At 47.2% G+C, this 17,761-nt stretch overlaps 1 protein-coding gene across 4 annotated transcripts in view; it reads right to left on the minus strand.

Annotated features, from left to right (window-relative positions):
- Positions 1–17,761, minus strand: part of LOC144148859 (uncharacterized) — a 104,335-nt gene that overhangs the window by 147 nt on the left and 86,427 nt on the right. For 3 of the 4 annotated variants that reach the window (XR_013318083.1, XR_013318084.1, XR_013318082.1), the window contains exons 19-22: positions 13,385–13,460; positions 5,901–6,103; positions 3,931–4,026; positions 1,538–1,591 (exon numbers count right to left, since the gene is read on the minus strand). Coding sequence is in view for 1 of the 4 variants with exons in the window: in XM_077680379.1 (XP_077536505.1) it covers positions 3,932–4,026; positions 5,901–6,103; positions 13,385–13,460 (374 nt within the window). In the remaining 3 variants the exon portion in view is untranslated. The remainder of the gene's footprint in view (positions 1–1,537; positions 1,592–3,930; positions 4,027–5,900; positions 6,104–13,384; positions 13,461–17,761) is intronic. The other variant, XM_077680379.1, reaches the window with a different exon arrangement.

Below are 17,761 nucleotides of genomic sequence, written 5' to 3' on the forward strand. Positions count from 1 at the left end.
GCACATACATGCTTTAATTAACAATCCACACACGCGACACCTTCCAAAACGATGAGCGTTTGTGAAAGAGCATCATGTGGTAAACGGGAGTCCCACTGCCGCACTTTGCTCGCCACCAACACATCTCTCGTTGGTTCCTTGACAAAAACCAAGTGACAAAGCGAACTTCCTTGGTTGCTTTGAACGGTGCCCGCAAAGACCTAACTTTAACGTTTTGGACGCCCTACTTTCCTCGTTTAGGAGAGTATGCACCTTGAAAGAGCTCCAGAAAACTGTCAACGGGAATTGAAGAAAAAATCCATGAACACTGTTTTTGAACAGTTAAAGAAAACTGTATGTCTGTGGGCATTGAACAAAACCTCCACGGACATTGCTTTTTTAGTTGAATTGATTAAGTGGCTCGATTATTGAAAGAAAAAGCTCGCGTGCCCGAAACGCAACAGATAAATTACAGTTGATTCGCAGAAACGCAGCTCCGATAATTAGGGCTGGGCGTAGGTTAAAATTTTTATTCCGATTAATCGGCAGGCTTTAATCGGTTAACTGGTCAATTAATCGGTTGCGTTGGCTTAGGAAGACAAAGATGAAAAAATAATATTTCAATGATAATCATACCAACGTAATATTAAAAAGCAATATCATTATGCTCCTCGGCCTGGTGAAAAGACATTTCAGATGAGGTAAGCAGATCCCCATAATGGCGCTGATGAGGGTAGGACGCTTATCGCTGCATTCGTCACTCGCGCTGTTTATAGAAACAGGAACATTGGCATTCGCCGTCATTGCAAAAATGCCTATTATACCTGGTTTATTTACTGCCGAGTTAGTTTATACAATGCTAAAACGGTGCTAGTTCCCGCTCGCCGTTCTTGCTACCACGTATATTTTTTAATTAAAAATAGCCATTTTATCGTCCGTCTTGGCATACAGCTGGCGGGTTTACTCTCTATCACCACTGAGCATATTTGCATCGTTTTCTGTTTAACGCAAGGCTGGTTATTTGAACATGAATAAGATCCGCGACACGCTTGTGCACAGTTTCAACATAAATGTGACTCCTGTTTTATTTTGCCCACACGACGGGAATGGATGAACCATTAAAAAAATCAATCACGATTAACGCAATAATCGATTAATCGGAAGGTTAATCGACCAATCGCCCACCACGACCCTTTGGCGCGAACAAAGCACAGCGGGGGATGGGGCGACGTGAGCATGCGACGGCCCGACGTTAGGCTTAACTCACGTTTTGCGGTCTAATGTCGTAAACCGGTTTCAGGAGCTTGACGTGCTATGAGTGTGACGTCGCGCGGCATGTCATTAGGATCAGCGCTAAGGCTACCTAACATTAGGCATAACATCAGGGTCTGTTGATCTTTGCACTTATATGCTCCGCATGCACGCGCACGTGCACACAAACAAACAAAAAGGGCAGTGTTTTTCGTTGGCTCCCCTTAAATTCCTTGGTTAATCTGTAAGCGTACGTGAATACCACGCAGTATTAAGTGCGACACGCCGGGAACGTGCCTATACTTGCCTTGTTGCCTCAGCAAATGTCATTCTCAGCACCTCTCTGCGCGACCAGCGCTATCTGAAACACACGCAGAGCCACAGGCATCACTGATCACTGATGTCATTCCAACTCTCCCAAGCAGCCACTCTTGCATGCCACTGAACACCCCTGTTCCTTGTCAGTGTTAAAGGGACACTGCAACACTTCCGATAAACGCTTTCACTCTTTCTTTCCCGTGTCGAAGCACTGTGAAATTTGCCCGCGTAAGCACTACGTAATTTGTTCGTCGCTGCAAATGTGCCTTCCGTTTCTTCTTTGCTTTTGTGGCTTTTTTCAAAGTGGATATCGAATTCACTCATTGCTGTAACTGAAGGAAAGCCGCCCAACAGCCGCTACACCGCTGTAATGATGTAATTCGACCGGTCGAAGAACGCCATGACAGGAAAAGAGCGAAAAAAAATGTTTTGAGCTATGTCCAAGTTATGTGATAAGCATAGAGCAGTAATTTTTGGCTGAGGTACACTGTGGGATCCCCCAATCTAAGTACTGCGTGTGTTGTTTGACTACGTTATGAAAGCATTTGAGATTTCGAAAAAATTGAAAAAAGTATTGCACGGTCTCTTGAAGCGAAGTGTCCCTTTATATGCCCACCCATCCCTTTATATGCCCACCCATGCCCACCCATTTATATGCCCACCCATGAAGTTGGTGTACTTGCATCTTGGGGAACAACGCGAACTAACAGGGACACAAAAAGAAAGAAGTGGACAGGACAAGCGCTTGTCCTGTCCACTTCTTTCTTTTTGTGTCCCTGTTAGTTCGCGTTGTTCCCCAAGATGCAAGTACACCAACTCGCCCAACTCGCCACCCTGCTCAAAACAGTGAGATTAGGCCTATTCATATCTGTTGGGGTTTCGAAGCCATATAAGTTTAAAGATCGTTTGGGGCAGCGGTAAATTCGGTCGTATTAAAATGTTTGCCTATAAATATTATTCCACATTTTAGGGCTTGTTTTGCATACTGCACGCAATACCTTCGAACTGCTTAGCATTGTGGCGTTGGGATGCCGTTATTTTTGTTTGGCTGAACACCGCCCCATCTTTAAGAAAGTGGCATAGTCCTCATTTCCTTCGCATATAACCAGATCGTCCCGTAGGCGCGCGCAAGTATTGTGAGCATGCTTCCAGCCAATAAAGCCACTTAGGCCAAAAACAGCATTTTTCAACATACGCGTTGCGTGTTTAAATTAAACATACTTCTGCTTTGAGATTCATTTGAATCGTTTAGTGTATTGAATTTTATATTTGCCAATTTTTAACTCCTCGCTTTGTACTGAAACCTACAAATTACCAAATGCAAAAAGTGATCAACTTGTTGTAAGTTCACAGCTTTCAAGTCTGCATACAAGCTAACTCAATTATGCAAGGATTTTGGGAAAAAATCAAATCAAACAATTAAATGCACCTTCTATTCCGTAGTGAAATTTCAGTGGTGCTCGACAGTGCAAGAGATACGTCTAAATAGCAGGAATGTCTGCATAGTTAGCGTTGTTACTGGGCAATTCGTTCCGCATTTCTACGGCTAATGGAAAACAGGGAAACGAAAATGTGGCCAATTGTGTAACAACAATCTGATACACTGAGTACGATTAGCTTCGCGTGAATGATGAGGGGGTAGCTGGGAGGCACACGTCCTTGCCCATGTTTACGTCAAATTGTGATGGTGGATTCCTTCTCAACATTCCACCATAATTCACGGTCAAGTACCTGTAGCTTTCCTTTACTTACACAGTTGAAGTAGTTGAGCCGTCCCCCCATTTATTTTATTGTATTTTTTATTCGAAAATACTGTGAGATCCTGTGACTACGATCACAGTAATTTGGATTATGTTACCAGCGCTTCTTCATAATGAGCCACTGTCATCAGGGCTAGGCATCATCATCATGATGGCCTAGGCATCATCATCACCTGTACATAGTAATTATCACCGTTTGTGTGGGTCCTTGGCCCGAGTACTGAAATAAACGGCCACGCCAAACGTCCTCTCTCAATACTTTAAAGGCCCAAATTCCAGGGCATTGAGTAACGCGGGTAACAAAATGGAGGTGTCGCAACACAATTAGAAGGTAACATGAAATTCAGAATATATAAAAAACGGAGTAAGTGATAACACGTTATATGTCAGCAAAATTTATTATTAAGAAAAGATAATGCACAAAAAACGTCATTTCAATTTACACATGGAAACAGTGGGGATAAAAAGCGTGAAGAAATACGAGTATTCGAGTGAAGCGCCTACAATGTAACCTGTGCTAGTTTAGCAAACGCGGGATTTACGTTGATAATATAATCTGTCGGTGCGGTAAGACACGTTTTTTATTGCACAAAGCAGGTGGAGATGATGATGAGAGACATACCCTAGCAGTGCCATCTGGAGACGAAGGAAACCAGGCAGGTGAGGCCCAGCAGCGACATCACCGTGACAGGACTCATCCCGGCGCCGCCTCCTTGAACTGGATGATCAGAACAAATGCAATGTCGCACCTTCTATAATTGGTCGCACTAAGCGAATTACTCCCGCTGATGGGTAGTCGTATCAGGCTAGTGTCACTGTCAGGCTAAGGCGCAAGACGGTGGTAGGAACGACAATAAACTTAGTAAGACATGATTACAAGAATTACTCGACAAAGGCGTGAAGAAGGAACACTGATGACGCTAGTACCGTGGCACTTAAGATAAGATAAGAAGTTTATTCGTCCAAATAAAACATACATGTGCATATCCAGCCAGCCTAAGCCCTGAGGCTTGTGCACTTCTCAAGCCCTTGCTCTCACGTCTTACGTTCGGTACAAACTAGCTCGGCTTTCTGACGTAACTTGCAAGCTAAGTCAACCAAAACCAGTCGCCTGCTGTGCTCTGTCTATGAGCGTGTTCCTCTTCACCCGACAAGGCCATGAGCTGGTGCACGGTCGCTCAAAGCGAGCAGGCTTCAGTTCGAAGGTTAAGGGGCTCTAATTAGCGTGAACTGGTCTGAGGCTAGTAGTCCAGTCTCTCACGGCGGTGGTGAATGACGCCTCACGTTCTCGCCCAAGCTCCCAGTTGCAGGAAACAGAACGGCCGGTGCCTGCCGTTTTTCTCTAGGCCACCGTCAAAGCAGTCCGTCGGGTGAAACATGGTGTAGACCAAGGATGTGGTTGCAAGGTAAGAGTTTAGTTATTGCTGGAAAGGGGCGCGTAGTCAGTAGAGGCGCCACCGCCTGCTTCCTGAGCTGATTGCGTTGTTCGCAAGCAAAGTAACGGGGCGTGACGTCACTGACAGGTGATAGTTCATTGTAGTTTTCGGGGGCGTAGCCAGAAGGGGTGTTTCGGTGTCAGAACAGCCACAGAAATTCCTTCTCTCCTTTCAGGTTTTTTTCTGCCATGCTATGTGGACACCGCATTGATAAATTACAATGTAGAAAAAAAGGAATAAGAGCGTTGATTTCTTATCACTAATGAATCCTCAGAGCCTGTGTGCACTTGTATTTTTAGCAGTTATTTTTAGTAGTAGTTTTAAAAAAGCCCAGTGGCTTTTTTAAAGAAGAAATGTGGCTAAGATATTGTTTGGGTGCAGACTCTTTTTGTTATTTTACGGATGGCCTTATAACTCCTCCCCCCGAAAAATATTTCTGGCTACGGCACTGGTAGTCCTGGTTAGGCTAAGGTCATGTGTCACGAGCTAAGCACACTGAATTAGAATGTCGCGACCGCAGAAGTTTGCAGTCGAAATGGGGAGATGGGCTAGTCATGAAAGATTGCGAAGGATGCGAAGATGGCTAAGACGACATTGTCTATACTTGGCGAATTTCCCGTTTCCTTCTCACAATAATGTTCCCGATCGCCAAGATGTGCGCCACATATAGTACACATGAGCGCGAGAAACACTACAAGCCAACTGCTGAACTATATACCTGATCAAGTTTTGTGGGGAGACAGGTTAATTGGCATAGACTAGTATATTCTGGGCTATTTCAGTTTCCCGGCTACACTATATTTGCAACGGCGCTCACTAAATGACCCGAAACATATTTGAAATCCTTACAAGGTGTGATTTACGAGGTGTCTTCACGAACACGTCTGAAGAAATGCTGTTATATGCCAACAGAGTGCTCTTTTTTGTCATCAACGGAACGTGTGTTCATGATTGCGCTGTTGTCTGCTACGCTCAGGGAAAACAAAAACAAAGAGCACATATTATTAAGGCCACGACTTTTTTACACATTTATATTATTGCGAAACTTTCTTTCGTACCAATTCTGAGAAGGAAAATGTTTCCAACCACAACGTATTTCTGGCTACTGCAGTGGCCGTGAGTGCAGTCGGGAAACACGTGGCGCGACCGTACGTACCGTTCCTCTTGGACACTTTGGACATGGGCGCGTGCACGGGCAGCTTCTCGGCCACGCTGGTGTCGACGTAGACGTCCCCGTAGCTCTCGCCGCTGCCGTCGAAGTTGTACACGGTGAACCACTTGTACTCGTTCCAGTGGTGCCCCTCCGGAAGCCTGAGCGTGATGGTCCTCGCTGGCTGGTACGCGCCAAGCCTGGAGTTCCTGCAAAGGTTAGGCGTACTCAGCGTTCACGAAGCAAGTGGAGCCATTAAGCAAGTGGAGACACTGTCCCTTCATTACGCACCAAGCGCCGCTTCACAACACTGAACGGCACTGGCATCACTGGCAGTGTCGTGACACCCTATCGCAGTCCCAACATCATCCCTTCTTCTACATGTCGCTTCCTTTCTATTGAAACTACACCTTAAATCCAACAGGAGAGCGCCAAGTGTTGGTCCTACAAATAGCGGGAAAAAAATCAGAGCACTCCCATCCTGTGAAGAGGGAAGCCAGCGAAGCTGGTGCGCGGGTGGGATTTGCAATGTTTAGGTTTAGATATATTGGAGTTTACTATGTTGAATTATAAGGACAGTGGCCCGATCTGTACGTCGCAGACTAAGCCTAGCAACACACCATTGGTGGGTAGGGACGACGACGTTCTATTGTAGCGCGGCTTCGCCAATAACGCCGCCGGCACAGGTGGCCGGGAAAGAGCGCGCGGCATTGCACAATGTCTGATAGAGAGTGACGCCGCGTGTATCTAGCAATATATACACGACTCGGAAACGAGGCGGCGGCTGTGGCGGAGAGTATAAATGGGGGTTGAACGTATACTCCGTCCGAAGGTGGCTGTGCTTCACTGGGCAACACGATGTGGGAAAGCCAGCGTACAAAGGCCAAGCTTATGTCGATCCCCTTAAAGTCGGCTTAACATCTAAGCACAAGTGCATTGCGGGGAAGAGAATTTTCCAGGGACAATATGACCTGACTTTAATCAAAATATGAATTCTTTTACACCTTCTTCTTTTTACTTCTTTATTACATAAAAAAAGAATAGAAGTGCTTGATGCCATGTATGAGCGCCGGCTTCTCCTTGTCACGTAAGGTCTTATGAAGACATTGCAACGCGGCCATAGACATTGCACAGTTCTGCAAAGCTGAACGCTTCTGATAAAGTCAATGCAAAGTTCTTTGAGTTATGAACAGCCTTAGAGAGGAGAACAAGCTCCCGCAAAGTGCAGAAAATACACCGAAGACGCCAATTTGTCCCTTGAAGCAAGTGAGTGGATATAAGTTCAGATGGTAAGAGGAAGAAACGGGCCAGGGCGAGTTCGTATAAAAACAGGAATGGATTCAAAGTACAAACTACACTCAAGAGAAGAGACGATATAGAACACAGACGGAGGTGCTGCACAATGACATACACTATACCAGACCTTTGTTTTTTACGAATTTTCTCATACGCTGAACACACGCAGCGAATTTTTTTCCCCGGTGCGATACCCTGGGATATCCTAGCCAAAAACAGCTTCGCTGTAATAAAGCATGCCAGAATTTTACCCTGTGTTTCACACGAAATGCTGGAAGGCACAGCCACAACACGAGCCGAAAGGCGAGCTCCCGTACACAAGTCGGTATTCAGAAGTAGCCGCGGGCACCCCCGGACGCGTGATTCCAAACACTTCGCTGCACAGAACACCCACGTGACATGTGTGATGTCCCTGCGTGCGCTATTCTTTTGAGCGCATGCTAAAACAAGCCCTACGTTCGCTCTATGTGGCCTCAACGTAGAGGGACCAGTACTGATGCTGAAGGTTTTGGTTCGAGCCCCAGCAGGACTATCTCTTCGTTTTTTTTCCATTGCCTAACTTTTTTTCTAAATTTGTAAACTCAAATCTACAGGTTGTTTTTGTTAATAATAGTGATTTGGTATGTTTTAGGTCGCTTTAGGTTTGGGGCGCAGCCAAAGACGACGTTTAATTACCGTTCTGCATCGCGCAAACAGACATGTCCCGTGGGTGCTCTGTGAAGCGAAGTGTTTGGAAATGCGCCACCCGGACAACGTTTGGAGATGCCGGTGCTTTGTCACAGAGGTTGCTGGCGCAAGCAAGCACGCCTAACTGCGAGTGTGCGTGCAGTCACCGCCCATTCTGTGGCCCTCAGTGGTCGTTTTGCAACTGGATAAGACAAACTGAATATTTAGCTCATTTACAGCGGTATTATAAAACGATAGTGCGAAATAGCACCGTTCGATATTTAGGTGGAATTTAGTAAGTATCAGCAACGTTTTAAGTCGGCTTGTCAACAGATGGCCTGTTTAGTCGTCTGATTTCACGCGAATAAAAAATAGAACGTGACAAGTGCAGCGCCTGTAAGGTTGTGGGCCACGCGATGAGCAACAAGAAAGACGAATATTTCAACCACACATGAAATTGACAGGTGAAGCGACAGCCAAGAAAACCCAAACTGCGTGATGAGGGCGAAGGAAGTGCCACGATATATTGAAGAGGGGAAGCCAAGCGTTTTCACGGTACCATGCAGTGTCCCAATATATCGCAGGTCTTTGACAAAGGCATACACATAAGATGTAACGAGCAGTGGGATTCCGCATCGCTCAGCTCTGCTCGCGGGATGTAGGCTGCTATCATCCAACTGGCAAGGATGCCGCCATGGACCATGGGTTCGTGACCGACTGCCGCCTGACGAAGACATCGGACATTCCCTATCGGTGCATTTGTGTTTAAAATGAATGACAACAATGCTTGTTCTCTCTCTCTCTCTCTCTCTCCGTCCCGCTATCTCTCGCACTCTCTCGCTCTGTCCCTCTCTCTCTCTCTCTCTCTCTCTCTCTCTGTCCCCCCTCTCTCTCCGTCCCCCTCTTTATCTCACTCACTCACTCTATCTCTGTCCCTTTTCTCTCTGTCCCTCTCTGTCTCATTCTGTCTCTCTGTCCCTCTCTCTCTCTCTCTCTCTCTCTCTCTCTCTCTCTCTCTCTCTCTCTCTCTCTCTCCGGCGCATGTTAACGAGCACCACGTGGTCTTTATTATTCCGCAGCCCTCCACTACGGCGCGCATAATCGCATGTTAAACATCTGATCAATCTCGCTCTCTAGTGGTCAGGCGAGTATGATGAGCGAATGATCGCTTTTCGACGAATAGCAAGAAGTTCCAGATTTTTTCACTTTCTTAACGCGTCACATGATGGTCAGTCCAGCAGCTTATAACTACAAATCCCCCTCATGCTCTGCTCATTTTGAACACCGGTCTGTTTAAGTTATGCCGCATTTAGAAAAGTGGCTTCGGAATAATCCCATCGCTTTGTTTTTTTTTTTTAACACGAAAATTTTTTATGCCGGGGTACACAAACCTCACCGTCGTCATATCCGTCACGGTAGCGACATCAGCAGAAAATGTTCTATACGCGCGGCGGCGCCAGGATTCGAGCCCACGATCCCTCAGGCCGCAACGGGAAGTGTGAAGCGCTCTACCGACTGAGCCGCCATCAAGTCATGCCCTGGTAGCGGTACGAACGCGCCTTATGTCCTTCCCTCTAACTTGTCCATTCAGATGGTTCTGCCGTCTACGAGAGGTGAAGCGAAGTAGTGCGTCATTGACGCTAACGAGCGCCGATAGTTGGCGCCTCGATAGGGCAGCATGTAGCAGCAGAAGCTGCTGTGTTTACCCCTGTCCGCCGCCTATGTGAAACGCCGCACAGCTTGTGGAACAACGCCGCCGCCGCGTTCCACAAGCTGAGCTCGTCGCAACGCAAGCGTCTGGCGTACACGCCACGGAGCACGACCAATGTGGTCGTACCTTTGCCTAAGCGACCCGCCAGCAGGACGTCGCTCGCCAAGCACACCCACGAGACTGCTGCCGACCCACAAATCATGCTCCTTTCGCTGTGACGTACTGTGACTTAACCAAACGATTCGCCCTCAGTCCCTTAGGATTCGTTCGCACGGCTTGCAAACGCCTGAAATTTCAATCGAATTTACGCAATGCTCCGGCGCGTGTAATGCAATGTCTAATGTTGATGCGTCTAACCGTGCCATATATACCGACGAAATATAAAACAGCGATGTGCAAGTTCATATCTATGCACGATAAACATTGAAATGCTCCTGTGAAGGACCATTTCCCTTCCGTGTTTTACAGATTCCGATGAAAGACGGATCAACCACATTTTTTTTTCTGTTTCAATCACCCGAGAACAAAAAAACTCGATCATAATGGAACGGACCAGGCAGGCGGGCAGCAATGGGTCCCACTTGCTTTCTCAAATCAGTTGCGTGCATGCACAAGTGAGGAAAAGTCAAGGTACCGATTCTTTATGGGCTTCATGCGAATCAATGGGAGGTGGTGCATAAACATGACGAATAGACGAGTATCCAAGATCTATACACTCCTTTCAACTTGGAAGTGTGGGTTCGAAAGCCCCAGAATTTGTTAGGAGCCATACACAAAGCACCGTAAACTAATCACGTCAACATTCGATCGATCGATCTACGGATCAATCAATCAATCAATCAATCAATCAATCAATCAATCAATCAATCAATCAATCAATCAATCAATCAATCAATCAATCAATCAATCAATCAATCAATCAATCAATCAATCAATCAATCAATTAAGCAATAATACCCGATTACGCACCAGACGTGGCTGTATACTGCTTTGAAACCCAGGGTAAGTCGTGTACAACTTAAGAACGGCAACGCAAGTTTCCTCTGTGCCTCGTCAACGCAGCCGGACGTTACTCCTCGCGGCGCAAGTAGTGCGTTACTGGGGAAATTTTTAACATGGCACGGGCCGTTTCCGTGATTCTTTGGACTTGATATGCTTATAAACTACTGCAGCGACGACAAACTACGTGAGAAAAGGCAGACGATATCACGCATTCATAGCAATCTCCTTTCAAAACGCCCGCGCCGTTGTAATCTGGGTCCATCGCTTAGGCGGGGGGATACCGTACATGAGCTTGTGCCGTTCGTAACTTGTTCCCGAGCATAGTGCTGTTTCCTTATATTTTTATAATCAGATGTGCAGGGAGCTGGTCCTGATACAGGTGACCTAGTTACATCACCTGTTGGTTTCTGTGCGTTGAAAGGGCACACGACTGGCGCTTCTACTCTCATTTTTACGAGCAGTACACCTCGCTTCAACTTCCTGGGAATACTGAGTCGTTGCTACCACCACATCCGGCAGCGGAGGTTCGAGTTCCTCACTTAACAAACATTACGGGCATGGTTCGCTTCCATGAGCATCCGGAACGCGGAACGCGCCCACCGGACGATGACGTTTTATATTCCACGCCAGGCGACGAGTGCGCCCAAAATAAGGAAATGAGGATTCAAAATAAAGTTGATCTCTCTTCCTTGATGTATGTCATTGGTGTGGGTGTTGGTAGACAGAGTTCCCGTATCATATGTGAAGGCCACCTTTTTGTAGAGACCATGATAAAAATATTGTTTGGTTCATTAAAAATACAGATTTACACAATAACAATTATACCAACCTTAAGTAAAAATTGAAACAATTAGGCTAATGTGAAAAATTAGCTCAGCTTCAGTGACCTCACGTCGCGACCGGTTATACTAACATAACAGCTAAGCTGCCTGGCATTCCATAATGGCAATGCCAAGCTTCATAGAACTTCTCAGTAGATCGATTCTCGTTCGTGCCAATTTAATTTTGCTGTGCTCCACTGCTCGCGCCATCTACTGGAAGCTTGTGTTAGTTTAGAACTTGGAACACTGCCACCAGGGGGCGCCTCGAGTGCATTGTTTTTTTTTTTTTCACGGCATGTATTTTATTCGCTTTCGCAAAAATCGAGCAGCCATGTATTTTAATTAAAATAATAACATAAACATCACTCCTGTATTATAATCCTGCCTCAAATGTATTTACTTTTTTCTTTCTGCCCAACAATGTTGACAAGTATAAACATTGCCACCAGACCTAGTAGTTTAGAAAACCTTTGCTCATATAAGTGTCACGTTCAAGCGTTCCTTTACATTGCATGTGTGCCTGGCGCTTGCTTCTAGGCTATGCCGTCTCCGCATCGCTGCAACATCATTACCACATTTCGTCCTACGAATGCCCCAACCGAGATGACGTAGTGCCGTCTCATCAGCCACTCTATCGGCTGGTGATCAGCCTTATGACTTTAAAGGGACCCTGCAACACTTTTTTCAACTCTTTTTGAAACCTTAAGTGCTTGCAAAACGTAGTCACCCAACACAGCCAGTACTTAGATTAGGGGTCGCAAAATACCTCAGCCAGAAATTACTGCTCTGTGCCCATCAGATAGCTTGTAAACTCGCTCAAAACATTTTTCCCTCTTTTCCGGTCTTTACGTTCTTCCACGGTTCGAATTACGTCACTAAGGCCATGTAGTGGCTGCTGGCCAGTAATCCTTCAGTTGCAGCAATGAACACTTTTCTTTAGCAACTTTAAAAAAAGCAACAAAAACAAAGCAGTAACGGAAGGCGTATCTGGCGACGAGCAAATCACGCAGTGCCGCTCCGTGCTGGCGATAAGCGTAGCTTTCGCAGTGGTTACAGACCCAAAGGAAAGAGTGAAAACGCTTATTGAAAGTGTTGCAGAGCTCCTTAAGGCTGACTTTATCAGCCTTATGACGCCGCAGGGACGTTTGCGGTTGGCGGCAGCCAATCAAAGTCGCCACCAAGCAACATGACTGTGCGATTGCAGTGGTGCCCTCAGTTCCATTTGGTCGGGCCACTTCAATGCTAACGTGCAGCTAATAAACCAATAACTAACTTTTTAGCGCTTCCCTCTGCTGGGTCACAGGTTAAATTGTACCCAGCGAAATTTCACACAAGTGTTCAAAACAGAACAAAACCGTTCAGGGCGGCACTGGAGTTGAGTGAGTTGCCAATGGCGAGTTCTTTCCTCCAATAAGGCAAGGTTGCATGTGGTCCCTATGGACTTTTTAAGCTAGTAACTGCCACACTGCATGCTCTCTCCAACACTTTATCATCGTCATCAGCCTGTCTAAGCCCACTGCAGGGCAAAGGCATCTCCCATGGATCCGGAATTATCTCAGTCCTGTGCTAACTGCGACCACTTCATTCCCGCAAACTCACTGACCTCATCTGCCCGTCTAACTTTCTGCCGCCTCCTGCCACGTGTGCCTTTTTAGGGTTCCACTCTGTTGCCCATTAATGACCAACGGTTATCGTGCCTTGGAATTGCATGCCGTACCGATTTCTTCTTAATTTCTACTATTATGTCCTTAACACGCGTTTGTTCCCTGGCCCACTCCGCTCTCTTCTTGTCCCGTAACGTTACACCTATCATCTTCCATTCCATTCCTCGCTGAGTCCCACACTTACTGTTTGATTGCACAAGGAGGCCACTAGATTCGCACATTCCTAAACATACCTGGGCTGATGAATCGAGGTAACTGTCTTCCCGCCTTTGGTTCAAACGAAAGGTTTTGAGATCCCAAGGTACACACGTACAGCCAAAGCATGCTCACCTGCCGCTCTCGTCTGCGAGCTTGGTGAGATTGTCCTTGGAGTCGTCCCTGTTGGCTCCCACCGCGAAGTAGACGTCTGCCAAAGAAAGCAAGTCACCGCTTAGCGCTAATGTCTCTACGGACGCCCACTACTGTTGGCACCCCTGATGTTCGGCTACGTACAAGACGAAAAAAAAAAGGCAGAGAAACAACGGTTGTTTTGTTATTACGCCCCTCTGTGAGGCACAAATGACATGAGAGTAAATAAAAGAATTAGTGATGCGGTGAAATAGTACAACCTGTATTTCGTTACCGTTCTGATTCCAATGGGGTCCGAGTTAACCTGGTGACCAGAAGGTATGACGGCTGTTACGAATCGAATGCTGTGCGTGTTCCTCCACTGACATAGCGCGCAGGCTTCAGTAGCGCTCAGCGCCCCGACGCGCCGTCTTGCTTTCTCGCGAAGCCTCATTGAAGTGACGCGAAGACCTCCTAAAGAACTGAACCGTGCAAGTCGGTACATGCTGAGGCGCTCATGCGACATCGAGAATGCGGCAAGGCCAGAACGACCCTGGGCATACGCGGTCTTGCCGTGGCGGCTGTTCGAGGCGTCATGGCCTCCTCGACCCCGCGAGAGTGCTTTTGATTGTATGTTTTTGACTCGGCTTCGAACGTGTCGGTGCTTATTTTAAGCGTTTCTTTGGAGACAAAGCTCTCTTTCTGACCAGCCACCCAGTCATCTTTAGCTCCGCGGAGTACGTATCTCTGCCCATTCGAGTTATGATGTTTTGAGCGCACCAGTGAACAGCTACCTGTACCATAGCTTTTATCTACTCGCGATGTATTAATCAATTTAAGTTTGGGCATTGGCCTCTTCGTCACCCGAACGGAGGCAGATATATGCTGCACGCACCCGCTCATCAACCCCGCTTACACAACAGGACGGTTCGTAGTCACACGCCGTCCCCCTGCAACACGGCATAAGCGACCGCGATGGAGGCATGAGGATATCGTACATGAAGCGCAGTGTACCCACTTCTGCGCATGGTAAGGGTATCAGCCAGACTATAAGTGCGAATCTTAGCAGTGTGCTCAAAAGTACTTTTTTTTCTTTTTGTCCAATTTTGGCCGTGTACAACCGAGAGGAAAGGTTTCGAACACATTAGAACACCAGCTTCCAATTATTTATTTTCACCATTCGAGCTGAAATCCCTTGCTGCGCTTTGTGGTTGTTATCACCACAAGTATCCTAAGCACAGCCACATTAGCTGCCGCGCTGTCACGCGAAAGGGAAATTGCCCTTCACTGTGTCTCGCATGGTCCGTAAACTTCTGATCATAACTGTTCGGCAATGCACTGTTACCCTTATTCGCATGTAGTTCCATACGGGGAACAATTTTTAGGCTCTGCCTTATGCTTTAGTGCAACCCTACTCCTTTAGTAATTCCAGAGTCCTTCAATGCTTTTCTGGTCACGAAACTCCGGCGGAAGTTTCATTCAGGGACAAAAGCTGCCGCTAGGATCGCTCCTGTTAACGTGAAGGCTTCGCCGGCGGTCGACGAAGCTTGCTGGCCGGCTGTTTCTCCGTCGGCACGCGCCCACTTTCATCTGCTCTTCATTTGCACCAGTAAACTTGCGAGCCAAGTTTTTGAGTCAGTCAGTTGTTGTTTTTGAGTCAGTTGTCCCGTAGCTCAGCTCTGAAACTGAGGCAAGACCACGGGTGTTACTGAGGCGCATATGTTGCAGTGTTCGTTCGTTCCGGCAAGCACCGCTACGTTCTTGCTTCGAAAAGGCGGACATCTGGCGTTTTCAATTTTTGACTAGCCTTTGCAGCCGCCTGCATGATTTGAGTGAACTAGCGCCAGAATTAAATCGGTATTCAGCCCAGGGCGCGACATGCTGCGCTGAGCAAATAGGTGTGCAAACGTACAGCACGTTGGGTTAGCGCTGTGTTTGCGCTATTTTATAGCGCGCTAATAATGTAAAACAATAATCAAGATTCGGAAAGTTAGCGTGGACAGCAGGGAAAAAAACGCTCACGAAATGGAAGCAGAATAATGGGCGCGCGGAGGGGCCAGGGTAGGAGTAAATGCTACAGTTTTGAGCTACGTTCTCGGCTGTTCTCATAGGCATAGGGTGTCAACAGATAAAAACTCGCCCGCTCGGTGCCTGTCACACTCCTCCCACCCAAACGGCAAGTTGAAAAACATTGATTGATTATGATGTTTAACGTGCCGACGCTACACAGGCAATAGGGCGCGCGCCGTAGTGTTGCGCTCCGGACTAAATTTAACCACTCAGGTATCTTTAACTTGCGCCGAAATCTCGAACACACAAGCGTTTTCTCTTTTCCCCTCCATCAGAAAAGCGGCTGGGAACCTGCGTCCTTGGGCTTATCAATAAGCACAATGCCTTAGCCCCTGGGAAAGCGCGGCGGGCAAGTAAAAAATATATATATATATATATATATATATGCAGGCAAAGATAGCCATGCTCCGCTTTCCAAATTCAAAATATCTGGTTGGATAACCAAAATTACAGTAGCTGCAGTCCTATCTTTGTGCGGCGACGAAACGCGACGACGTTTAGCAGACGGATTTTCTCGTTGTGAGCGGCGCGATCGTGGCTTGGGCTTCGTAAGATACGCCGGCAGGTTTTCAAATATCCGGGGCGACGCGGAGCTTGAGCTTCTCGCGCTGCAGAAGCACAGGTTGTCCACTTATTTTGAACTCATCGGCTCGAACAATGTCCGTGGGGTCGAAATATTTCCCGAACACACGAACGGCCTTCGACTCGAAGCTGAAAGCGCCTGTCTCCAGTCGTGGAATGGCTCGCTTCCACCTGTCGCGTTGTTCGCGGTCGCTTGGGAGGCAGAACAATGAAGCCTTTTCCGTTGTATTCCGATAGCCAGAGCGGCAACCAGATACACAGCACGTCAGAGGCATGGTAGTTCACATAATTTGCCCTTCGTAACGAGTTTAGAAAGCTACATCACACAACAAACACCAGCAAGCTCGCGCTCCAACGCACTGCAAATACGGCCGCCGCCGTCCAAGCCGCCTTCACCAGACTCGTAGCGCCACCGTGCCGGAGCGTTGGTCCCCATATGAAGCTCTCCCATAGCGTTACGGAGAAGTTTTGTGACCAGAAAAGCATTGAAGGACTCTGGTAATTCTGAAGCGAGAATGAACTAAAAATATTTTTTGTGGACGTCCGTGTCTCTCGACCCAGAGACTTTAAACGCGCCTTTTCCTGAGGCTTCAAGGTCTTTGCAACGCAGTACTACTACAGAAGCTTCTGAATGCCAGCGTATTATGGTGTCTGTCGCAAGGCTTCACCGAACATGCAGTTTTAGACAGATGGCGCAGTTTTCACAACCCCGGAATATTATGTTTAACGATGTCAGGTAGTCTGCAGAAGTCCGGGTTTTGGTAACAGTCCCATTTAGCCTCAGTCCAAACCAACGTAAGGTTGCTGGAACATCGTCTAAGGAGCGGTAACACCAGAACTTTGTATCTGCTAGTTTACATGCCGGTGAGATATATGAGTGGCGCCCCCTGGCTCTGACGTCGGCTTAGGGACTCGCGCCGCTGTCGTCTGCTACACTCCGGTTGTGAGGAGCAGCCGTGCTTGTACTAGAAATCGCCCGCTTTGATGCTTACGTGCATTAAAAAGCGTATTTCCAGTAATTCAGTTATTTTTGCCAGCTTCGGACACATCTAGCAATTTCAAGCTGTATCCCCCACAAGTTTGCAACACACGAGAATAGACACAACTATTTTCAGAGAATTGGTCAGAAGATCGTGTGTAACTGTTCCTTTCTAGCTTATCGCGAGGTTCAGCGCTCAGAGCTCCTCCATAAGTATTCGATTGATTGTAGGGTTTAACGCGCCGACGCAACGGAGGCGATGAGGGGCGCCGTAGTGGAGGGCTTCGGATTAATTTTGACCACCCGGGGATCTTTAACGTGCGCCGAAATCTCGAACACACGGGCGTTCTTGCTTTTCGCCTCCATCAGAAAAGCGGCCGCCGCGGCCGGGAATCGAGCCCGCTACCCCGTGCTCAGCAGCACAACGCCTTAGCCACTGAGCCACCGCGGCAGGACCTCCATAATATTCAAAATTCGCAGGCTTCACTACAGTACTTTTGAGATGCTGTTATGAAGACTCAACAGTCTAATGCTACGTACCAAGCAGCGGGTGCCCAATAGGTTAATTTGTCTGCACTGTCACAAACGTCTTATTAGCAGGTTTGGGGATGTTTGGGAGGCTCACAAAGATCGTGTGGATATTTTCTTCAGTCTGCATTGCATATATTCCCTTCTTCACAAATCGGCTTTCATTGTGACTGCGCGCAAGAAGGTGCATATCCGCAGCGTGCGTTGTTTATTCACATGCA

The sequence above is a fragment of the Haemaphysalis longicornis genome, unplaced genomic scaffold, assembly GCF_048455015.1.
Source record: "Haemaphysalis longicornis isolate Haplotype H1 unplaced genomic scaffold, Haemaphysalis longicornis Haplotype H1 scaffold_8, whole genome shotgun sequence".
NCBI lineage: Eukaryota > Metazoa > Arthropoda > Arachnida > Ixodida > Ixodidae > Haemaphysalis > Haemaphysalis longicornis.